Source organism: Ochotona princeps, chromosome 26, assembly GCF_030435755.1.
Source record: "Ochotona princeps isolate mOchPri1 chromosome 26, mOchPri1.hap1, whole genome shotgun sequence".
Classification (NCBI taxonomy): domain Eukaryota; kingdom Metazoa; phylum Chordata; class Mammalia; order Lagomorpha; family Ochotonidae; genus Ochotona; species Ochotona princeps.
In genome coordinates, this window is record NC_080857.1 from 28,241,615 (window position 1) to 28,253,128 (window position 11,514).

At 43.3% G+C, this 11,514-nt stretch overlaps 1 protein-coding gene across 2 annotated transcripts in view; it reads right to left on the reverse strand.

Annotated features, from left to right (window-relative positions):
• Positions 1-1,525, reverse strand: part of HIF1A (hypoxia inducible factor 1 subunit alpha) — a 39,160-nt gene extending 37,635 nt beyond the window's left edge. Inside the window, exon 1 of one of the 2 annotated variants that reach the window (XM_004597627.4) lies at positions 1,279-1,525. In XM_004597627.4, coding sequence (XP_004597684.2) covers positions 1,279-1,313 — 35 coding nt within the window. In that variant the 5' untranslated portion in view covers positions 1,314-1,525. The remainder of the gene's footprint in view (positions 1-1,278) is intronic. The other variant, XM_004597628.3, reaches the window with a different exon arrangement.
• Positions 1,526-11,514: the final 9,989 nt, after the last annotated feature.

Below are 11,514 nucleotides of genomic sequence, written 5' to 3' on the forward strand. Positions count from 1 at the left end.
AGTGGAAAGACTTAACAGTAAAGCCAGTCTATAAACCAGTGCTCACCTACTGTAAATCCTCAATTCCTTAAAATCGTTTCCTCAATGCTTATAACACCAAAGTGGATAAAAAATGAAGGGGTGAAGGAGATAACAGATTATCTATCACTTGGTCCACTGGCCATTCTGAATCATTTGCTAAGGTACCCCCTTACACTCAACGCTAATACACTTGCTTTCAGTTCCAACACATTCTGTATACACGATGATGGTTTCCTTTAAATATGGTTCAATTTCAAGAAAATGGAGCGTTCTAAAAAACTGCAACATTTTGGTGCTGCATTTCCTTCGCTCGCTGAAACTGTATGTCCAAATCGAGTCTGCCGCTACATTGTCACTAAAGATATTTTCGGGAATGAATGAGGCACACATTCCTTTTCAACCGCTGCGCTCTCATAGCCAGCCACGGGAACCCAAGCATCCAATTCCAAAGTTCCCCCTACAAGGTCGCTATTCCCCCCCCCCCCCCGCCCCCGATTCCCGTTACTCCTATTTCTCAAGTCTAGGCAAGTTCTTCTTTTCCAAGGCGATTAAAAGCAAACCCAACAAAACGAAACGAAATCTGCACGTGCAAACTAAAAAAAGTTAACATCCGAAGGCTGCCGTGCCACACAACCCTCCCAAGGCACAAAGGCAAGCGACCCCCGCCGCAGCGGGACTCCCGAAGGACACGATCGCGCGGGCCACGCGAGCCCACCCCGGGACCCGGGCACCCCGTGCCCGCCGGGGAGCCGCTGCCCGACGCGGGGCCGCCCGCTGCCCGGGACTGGGGAGGACGGGGGCGGGAGGGAGCGGAAGCGCTGGGTGCGAGCGGCGGCGCCGAGCTGCGGCTCGCGCCCGTTCCCGGGGCTTTTTTTTTTTTTTTTCCAGGCTGCGGAGTGTCCCCGTGGAATCCGGGCCCGGTGCGAGGCCGGGTCCCCGAGGCCGGCGGGGTGGGCGGTGCAAGGCCTCGCTCCCCGGACGGCCGGGCTGGAGGGCGGCGGGACGCAGACCCCGGCCCCTGCAAGCACTTTCGAGGCGTCTCCCACCCCCCACGACAAGATGGCGACGTGGGCAGCGGGGGAGCACGGCCGGCGAGGTTGGGGGGGGGGTGGGAAGAGAGAGAGAGAGAGGAGAGAGAGAGAGAGAGGAGCAGAGAAGAGGCAGAGACACAAAAAGGCCGACCCTCCGAGAACACCGCGGCCGGCTCCGCGATCCCGAGCGGGCGACGAGGGCGGCCGGCCGAGCCAAGGGGCTTACTTTTTCTTGTCGTTCGCGCCGCCGGCGTCCTCCATGGCGACTCGCTCCCCTCGAAGCCTTCCCGGCCGGCGGCCCCCAGGCTCGCTCTGGCCTAAGCGCTGGCTCCCTCCACACGCGGGTAGAGAGAGAGAGAGAGAGAGAGAGCGCGAGCGAGCAAGTCCAGCCGTGGGGCGGGGACGAGGGCTGCTGGTGCGAGGCGGGAAGCTGCTCGCCAAGAACAGACGTGGGAGCAGCGGGCGACGGTCGCAGGGGGGGGGTCCGTCTCGACCCCCGCCCCCCCTCGGCTAAGCTGCCTGTCACAAGACCCGGCCCGAAGTGCTGGCCCGCTCGGCGGGGAGGACGATCCTTGCGTCCCCTCCGACGAGGCGCCTCTGTGTGCTCGGAGGAGCTGAGGCAGCGGCTGGGGGGACGGGCAAGGGCGGAGGCGCGCCCCGGCGCGCGAGGAGGGGGAGGACGGCGCGGGAGCGCGCGCGCCCGCCCGCTCGCCCGCCAGCCTTGCCCGGCGCGCGCTCGCGGGCCCGCCTCACCTGAGGGGGAGGCAGGCTCTTCGAGAACCAATGGCGAGCGACGCAGGCGGCCAGTCCCCACCCCAGCCCACGTTGCTCTGGGCCAATCGGGAGGCGCTCAGCTGAGGCCCAGCTGGGCCGGGCCGCGGCGCTCACGTGCTCGTCTGTGTGCTGCCGGGGGGCGGGTGGAGAGAAAGGAGTCGGGAGTGGGGGGCGGTGCGGCTGGGCCGGGACTGGGGACCCCGAGCCTTGCCGGCGAGGGAAGGCGGGCGGCTGGCTTTGGGAGGCGCTGCTGAGAGGAGTCGCGGGTTGCCGGGGCCTAAGCTTGCGTCCGGATTTCCTGCTCGCGGTGCAGTCACTCGAGTCTCCTGCTGTAGTGCTGGGCCCCCGCTGAATTCCAAGCTGGAAAAGGAGGACTTGGCGTCGAGGCCGCGAACCCTGGGGCCTCTTGGCCGCGCCGTCCTTCTCTGCCCGGTCACCCCGGCCTCGGGTCGGCCACACGGCGCGAGGGAACGCACGGGGTCCTTCAGTTCTTTCTGTAGCGGAGTTGCATTATTACGTAAACACAAGGAAAAACAAAACAAAAAAAAAAAACCGTCACCAAAGCTGCGCTAACTTCCCGAAGGAAGTCCATGACACATAGGGTAGGCACGGCTTTCTTCTAAGTGAGAATCTAAACTTGAATTTCAGGGCAAGTAGGAAACATGACTTTAGGCTCACGTTTATGGCTGCGTTCTTGACGCTTTTGAGAAAGCCAGCACCAATTTTGGGGGGTGTGGGGCAGGGGAGCAATCAGAAGATCCGTAGTTTGACCGTCTGAAGTTGAGTAGACTTGGGGTGAGGAGGATTCCGCGGCCAGGGCTGCCTGTTGGCAGACAGGACTGCCAGCTATGGAGTGAAGATTGAATCACTTTTTGTCTTTAGAGGCATACGTTTCAAGCCTTGTCAGTCTTTGAAAAGAAAAGCGTATTGTGAGCTCCACAAAGCCGGCACACACCTCTCCAGTGGACGCGGGGCTGTTTCACCGCGTCTGTGCCTGGCGCTGTTGTTTCAGGGCACCTGTCTTAGGCGGGTATCTGCCTGAAGAGGGTTTCAGTTATGTCCCAACAGCAGCCCGCAGAACGGGGCGTCTGATTGCCTACAGCAAGCCGTACTGGCTGGTCAGTGGACCGTAAGGATGTGATTACACGTGGATCTTAATGCTATTTTTGGTTTTCAGATTGGCAACACTAAATGCTACCTATACTCCAGAACAACCATGGGAAACGCCTGGCGGAAGAAAAAAAAAATCATGGCTACTCATGATTTCCTTTTTTAAGTTTTATGGAGAACAACTGTAAATGACAAACATTTTCACATTCTGCAAACTGCAATGTTAAGCACGCTGGCCACAGGATCAAGAACGAATTTGAATACAGCTCTGCCACTGCCTAGCAAGCTATTTAACCTTTTTACCTCAGCTTACTCATTTGCAAGATGGGGTTAATAGCGTCTGTGCTAGAAAATTCCAAAAGAGAGACAGAAGACATAAACAGTAACTTGTACATAGTGATTGATGGGCAACTCTTACTATTGGCAGTCTTATTGCCATTATTTCTGTCAGTACACCCCAAATTTATCCTGCCCATAGTAACAATAACTTAGACTTCTACTAGGATTTAACCAATTTTGAATATATGAATGCCAATTATGTTCATGCAAATGTACTACATTCTGTTGTCCATGATTCCCCTCACCTCACCCCCACCCCGTGCATGGGCTTGGTTGCAAATATTTTTAATCATTTCCCTTCTCACCGTACTTGCACGCAGTTCTCTGGTGAGTGGTGATAGCCAAACCTATGATGTTTGGGAACCTGAAGTATGAGCATTTTTGTAGTAACAAATGTGAGTCATTTAAAAGCATTTTGATATATTCTGAAGCTTCTAGCAGAATAATTCTTTCGACAAAATGTTTTGAATATTCACTAAATTTGCCCCAAAGTTCAAATTCTCCCCGAAAGTGTGTGAAATAGGACTTTTTATGTATTTCAACTAGATGTCACAGAATTACAGATGTGCCAAACAATATCCCTATTTTGAGCAATCCTGTTAAACAACAGAATTCTTGAAAGTTACATTTCCTGTAAAAAAATTTTAAGTTTTAAATTTTCATTTTTACAACTGCACTAACAAATACATGAACATTATTATCTTATAGGTGCATCTTGATAAAGTCTTATTTTATAGTTTTCCAATCATTCTACGTGTCCATGATTCATTCCAATTAACTTTACCAAACTTTCTACAGAAACAAGATTATATGCAAATGAATCCATTGACCTTTAATCGGTATATAATGGAAAATTAAGCATTCAAGAGACAGCAAAGAAACTTAAAATTTGGGTCATTGCTACATAATACAGAGCACTGAGCTTTTACAGTGTGAAGCATTTCAAACTGTCGATCATTTAAATGATATTAAATGCTAAAAGGAAATTTAATGTTCAGTAGTCATTTTTATCATTTTTATTCATAACAAGAACAAAGCAGCACGTGCCATTTGGAAGGAAAGTTGTTAGAAGGCATTGAAAAATTTTTTCTTCCAAGAATCAAAACACATACATATATTTGAGTCTATGAATAATGTAAGTAGACATAAAATTTGATCCTGGCAGTTTTCAATTGTGATAGACATTGCTAACATGAATTTACAAAGGAATGCTGAGGAATTTGCACTTTCTTTTCCAAGTTATAAAGAGCTTAGAAATTGTCGCTCTCGGGCTTTACGATAAGGACAAAAAAAAACCAACTGCACAAATGGAAAACCACAGCTCTTCTGCTGTTACTAGGGTCATCAGAAATTGAGGTCATGAAGAACATTGTTGCCCCCCGCCCCCACAGCAAGAGCAACAGAGATACAGAGAATCACTGCTTGCCAGAGGAGCACAGTTTATGGAACTGACTAGTATCACGGCTGGATCCAACCTTGAGAGAACCACTGTAAACTGTAATTGAGGAATTGCTGGAGGCTCAGCGTAGACTGGATTGGCAGCTGAAAATCCCAAGGAGGCTCAGCCTCCCAGCTCCCAACAACTTTCAATAGTTTACCTCTAGGAACCTTATCAGATTCTCACTGTGAAGATCTAAGGGAAAATCTCTTGCTTATGGCAGGGCAAAGTAACCATTCCAAATACCCCTGGAGCTCTGTGTCCTCAAGGAAGACTATCAGATCCTAACCCACTACCTTCATTCAGAAGGGAAAAAATTACCCAACTCTAGCCAGCTTCCACGTGGGGTTGTGGAAATGCTCAAATTAGTCTCACTGAAACAACCAAGACCTAATCTTAGGGCTGTGGAAGACTTCTCTGCTCCCTCACCTTACCACCACATCAGAAGGATTCTTGCATAATGAAAGAGCATTAAACTAAAACAAAATTCAGACCCTATTTTAAGAGTCTCTAAGGAACTGGCTGATGTAGGAACCGAGTGGGTGCTGGGCAGAACCAACCTGGTCTGCAATACCCACTGGTTCCAGTGCAACTCAAGTCTGAAAACAAAACCAGCCCAGGAATTGCAACTACAAGCTGAAGGTGGCGATGAACAGCTGGACTCAGAGCCCTGGCCAAGAGAAGACAGAAGACAGAACGGGTTAATCAACCACCTCAGATATATGTTGGCAGCGAAAGATGGGCGAATGAAGTCTCTATGATGGACTGTGTCAACCAGTGAACTCTGCGACGACCTCATCGAGCTGGGACTGGCTAGACTGGCAGTGATTCATAACTAGAGAAATATTAAAACCACTAGGGGTTGATCGCAGCTAAATAGTCTCCCAAAGAAGCTGTTCAATCCATCTGGACGATGATTAGCTGGACTATATGCTTAATATCTGTTTGTAAGGGAAGACTCTTGATTGAATTTGAACTGTAATGCTGCAACGGGGTGGGAGGGTCCACTGTGGGGGAGGGACATGGGGCGGAGTGGGGGGGAACCCCAGAGCCTATGAAACTGTCACAGTGCAAAATAATTAATTAAAAAAAAAGAAAAAAAAAAAAGAGTCTCTAAGGACATCCAGAGAAGACAACATGACTCGCAAAAGCAAGGACACTAGTGGAAGTGTTAGCCTTTTACACCATAGCTGCAGCAAACAGTAACACAGTTCAACTCTTAGCGTCATAAACCTGGACCCACACACTCAAGGTTTATCTACCTAAATTCCACTTATCTGATATATAATGTCTGGCTTAAAACAAAACAAAACAAAACAAAACATTTCACAAGATGTCCTGAAGGGCAAAGTAGACAATCAGAGGAGACAAACCAAACACCAGAACCCAGACAAAATTCGGAATTATCAGAACAAAAATGAAAACTGGTTAACATACTAAGATTGCTAACAGAAAAAGTGGACAAAAAGCAAGAATGGGTGGTTAATGTAAGCATGGACATGGAAACTCCTAACAATAAAGAGAAGCAAATAACAATGCAATAGAAATAAAGAATGCCTAAAATGTGCCCAGCAGTAGACTAAATGCAAGCTAGGAGAGAATAAGTAGTTAAAGATATGTCAAAATAAACTTCTAAAATGGAAATGCAAAGAAAAAATAATAAAAAGGTGTATTTAACTATAATGCGAAACCAGAGAAGAAGGAAGATGAGTAAGAGACTCTGACCTTCTCACAAGTTTCCCAAGAAAATCAACTCAAAAGGATTCTAGGCTTAAATGTACAATAGAAAACTAAGAAGTTACTGGAAAGTAATACAGAAAAAAATTCTATGTGGCTTTAGGCTTTATCTAACAAATGTAAAACATTTTTTCCTCTGGAAATGACATTATAAAGAGAACGAAAATAGGGAGAAGGTATTTATATAAGATATTTATTTGGTAAAGATGAAGTATCCAAAACATACAGAGAATTCTTTAAACTCAACAATAAAAACATACAAGACCTAATTGAAAAATGACGTGAGATCTGAACAAACCTCATTAACAAAGATGCATCATTAGCAAATAGGCATGTGAAAAGATGCTGAAGCATCGTAGCATTGGGAAATTGAAATTTTGAATAACAGAAAACATTACATTCTTAAAATAGATAAACTCAAGAATTCTTTTAAGTGTAGATGTTGGTGAGGATGTAGAGAAACAACGAAATCTCATTCACTGCTGATAGGAATGCAAAATGATACAGCTACTTCGGAAGACAGTTTCCTAATTTATTGGAAAGCTAAACATAGTCTTACCATAGGTTTTTATCTAGGTATTTACCTGAGTAACTTGTAAACTTTGTTCACACAAAACCTGCATACAGCTATTTGTGGCAACTTTAATCACAATTACTAAAAATTGGAAGCAACCGCAGTTCACCCAAAGGTGAATAAACAAACTGTGGTATATCCATACAATGAACTGTTATGCAACGATAAAAAGAAAGCAATTGTCGAGCCACCAAAAGACAAGCAAAAGATTTAAATGCCTGTTACTAAATAAAAAGAGCCAATCTGAAAAGCCCACATATTACATGATCCAGTGATACATTATTTTGGAGTAAGTAAAGCTCAGTGATTTCCAGGGGTTGAGGAGAGGGAGGAAGATGCACAGATTAAGCCTGGATAGGTTTTAGGGCAGAGAAACAGTTGTATGAGACTCTGTGGGTAAGCACATGGCTTCATGCCTTGGATGGAGCCCACACAATACCGATATTGTTCATTAATTGTAACAAATATGCCAAACAATTGCAAGGTGTTAATAATAGGCGAATTGTTGCATTTGGAGAGGAGAAATGAAAAAGAGTATATATGAGGATTGTGTACTTTCTTTAAAAAGTGATTTTTTTTTTATTTGAAAGAGTGACAAAGGGAGAGGGACACACACACACACACACACACACACAGAGTTTTCTCCCATCTGGTGTTTTCAGGCCAAACCCAGGAGCCAGCAAGGCTGTCTAGGTTTCCCACATGTGTTGGCAGAGACCCATGCATGTAGACCGTTTTCTCGTTTCCCAGGTAAATTACCAGAGCTGGATTGTACTCAGAGCATCCGTGTTCTGATATGGGATACTGGTGTAGCAAGCAGCATTTAACCTGCAGCATCATAATGCCAAACCTGGAATTGTACTTTCTATTCAATGTTTCTACAAACCCCAAACTGTATTAATAAATAAAATAGGACAATTAAATGAAAAAGAAAACTCTATCTTGCTAAAGTCAATTTTAATAGAAATTAAACTAAAGTCTTACTTTCTTGTAGGCATGAAACTTTAAAGAAATATCTCTTGGACTATACATTGACTAAAAGGGAAATACTGTTTGGATGTTTTTCCAACATCAAAATCAGTTGGAAGACTCTGAAAAGCCACAGCTCCACTGAATCTTACATTTCCAGAAAGGAAAATAATAAAACAGAATTTCATCTTCAAAAATCATGGTTTAATACTCCTTCATAATCTAGATACTTAGTAGATTTCAACATCTTTCTTCACCTATAGGATCAATGTTAAAGGTAGTGTTCTATATCGTCAAACAGAGGAAAAATGTTCAAAAATCTGCCTTCCGTACTTCTCATGCCAGTTTCAGACCACACTAAATTGTTAGCTTACTTAGAATGTGTCACCATAGGGGCCAGTGCTGTGATACAATAGGTAAAACTACTGCCTGAAGTGCTGGCATCCCATTTGGGGTTCCAGTTTGAGCCCTGTCTGGTACAGTTCCAACACAACTCCCTACTAATGTGCCTGAGAAAACAACAGAGAATAACCCAAGTCCTTGGGCCTCTGCACCCGTAAGCCATACCCAGAAAGAACTGTTGGCTCTTGGCTTGGAACCATTCCAGCTCTGACCATTATGGCCATCTGAGGAGTGAACCAGCAGATGGAAGTCAGTCAGTCTCTCTCTCTCTCGCTCTCCCTAACTCTGCCTTTGAAGTATATAAATAATTATTTAAGCATATGTAATTACATTAATCATTCATTCAGTAAATGTTTAGTGTAGATTCTCTTGTTGTGAGATGATGAGGGTATACTTGGTTCCTGCTTCACAATGAAGAAGGATTTCCACATAGAGACGGGCAATGAGTCAAGCAAAATTTATTGAAAGCAAGACACCTGCTACTGCAGCAGCTAGGAGGGCATCCCAAGGAAGGCTATAACAGTAAGGCTTGCAAGTGCTGGCTCATTTACACGCAAAGTGGCTCTTTCTGATCGACCCTTTCTGAAATATGAGTACAGATATAACTAATCAGGGGAGGAGCAAAATAACAGCCAATCAGGGAGCCAGAATAGTATCGAATCAGAAGGCAGGCATAACATCCAAACAGGAACCTAAAAGCGGATGCCAATGAGACATGCCGCATGAACTAAAAAGAAAGCTGGGACTGGAGCGACTTGTTTTTCATGGAAGTGTGTGTACTGCTCAGTTAGGTTGGTGGGCAGACCCAACAACATCTGAAGCTTACACTGCATGTTTCTGTGGTCTCCTATCCTGTCCTCCCTTAGAGCTAGAGAGTCGCATCACCTAGTTTTTCTTTCTTGTATTTTTCTTTTCTTTTTGGTTGCTTCTGGTTCCTATCACCATTATGGATCTGATACGTAATTTTTGCCTTATCAGTCGGTTTATGTGCCACTGTAGAGTATGACCTCCTTAGCGACAGGGAACACTTGTATCTTGGCAGCCCCATAATCTCTTATTGATGTCCAGAACACATGAACAATAATTTGTTGAGCATCTGCTGGATTTTAAGCTCTCTGATAAGTGTTTATGATATGCTTTTTCATTTAAGTACTATGACAACCCTATGAGGGTAAATGGCTAAGAAAATCAACAGATAAAGTCAGAAATCCAGGAGGTAAGCATAAAAAGAGCATTGGGAAATGGTGAAAATACGATTACTCTTTTGTGCATTCCAAACTGTGATAACTGTGTGTGGATATACTCACAGATATGGAATGTGGGAACGGAGGGGAGGAAAAACCAGTTTATCTTCCTGATTTGTCAATTTTTGAACAAGACCAAGTTGAGTGGTATATGCGTATTTGTGGGTATTCTATGCATTTACTTAAAGACATTTCAAAAGCAGCCAATGAGCAAATGCAGAAAGTTGTCCTGATGTTTCTTTTCTCATCCCTCTCTCAAGGTACCTGTTATTACCAATTACCATTGACCCTTGCCTAAGCAGGGTTTAGGGACGACAACCTTACACAGCTGAATTCTGAGTATAGCTTTCAGCCTACCAAAAACATACAGTATGCTGTTGGACTGATAAAATAAACATTAGATTAAAACATTTGTTACATGTTATATAGAGTGAAAATATGAGTCACAAAAGATTTTTAAAATTGTAACAGAGAATTTACTAGAAACTGCTTATGGGTGATGAACAGAGACATAGGTGTTATGCTGTCATAACAGCAACAAAGGTAGCTATACAAAATTAGTACAGTGGAACAGTACCTAGTGCAGCAAATTTTATACCTTTATCACTCAATACTGCTTCTTTCCGTTTGTTTACAGGAGAAACAAATCTGTAAATGGTGACATGTAGGGTAGGATTTATATGCATGTTTTCATAAATTTTAGCTTTTTATCACAATATTTACGGTTTTTGGTAATAAGTTATAAAATATGCTGTTTTAAAAGTTCATGACATACGTAGCTTCTCCTTTACTTTTAAAATATGCCTAAGCAGTTTATCAGTAAAATTTCAAAAAACTGTCATAATCTGAAAAAAAAAAGTGGATCTGCACATTTCAACCCATGTTGTGTAAGGGCAAACTGCGTGGATATTCATAATTGTAAAAAGATTTTTGTTTCATTTTTTTTCTGTCTGTACAAATGATAAGAATAGGATACACTTTGTTCATTTCCTCAATTTATTTCATATAACAATACTGTTGTAGATTATCTAAGTTCAAATGCTCATACAGCTAATATTTTAAGCTTTTAATGAATATAATAAAGTAGATTTTAATAAAGTAGATGATGATGACATAAAATGCAAAATTATCATCCTTTTTAAGTTAATGCCATATTGATAATCATAAATAAGAATCTTCTGAATTCAACCGCAAGTAAAATTATTAGTGTTGGCAAGATAGATAAAAGACAGCAACAGAAAGGAGAAACTTTTACAGAAAGAGAAATCTTCAGTATTATATTTACCCTGGGAAAGCCATGACATATCCATTTCTCTACTCATCTGTGAAAGTTATCCTTAAGTGAATTACAAACAAAATTGTTTTCTACCTATATTCACCAGTCTAACCAATTCAAAACCTTTTTCTTTCCTTCATTCTCATTCTTGTCACCTGTGACATGGCTTTTTTTTTTAACAACACTGAATTTCTTCATCATAAATGATAATTAATTTCAAAATAAGTTTAAATAAGTTTAGATTTGCCTGATTTCTATGAAAGTGAGAGGCCAAATAAAGGCACACTCTTCACTTAAGAATTCTACTCTGCTGTGGGAGTTTTAAATTTACCTGCTGAATTCTGAACATGTCTTAAGACTTGGCCATGTTTGTAATGTGATTTAATATTATGTAATTATTCTTTCTTTGGATCAAAGTTCAAATTTGCTTATCTCTCCAGATAAGAAACATCTTCAGACAGCTGAACTCCTGCCAAGCAATGTTAAGTAATAAGCTTTTGCTAAATGGTAAACCTTCTAGCATTTCCATCCTCCTGTGTTTCAAAAGTATAAGGAAAACATTTTTCATATGGTCAAATGGGCAGCCAGGCTGGTGAAGG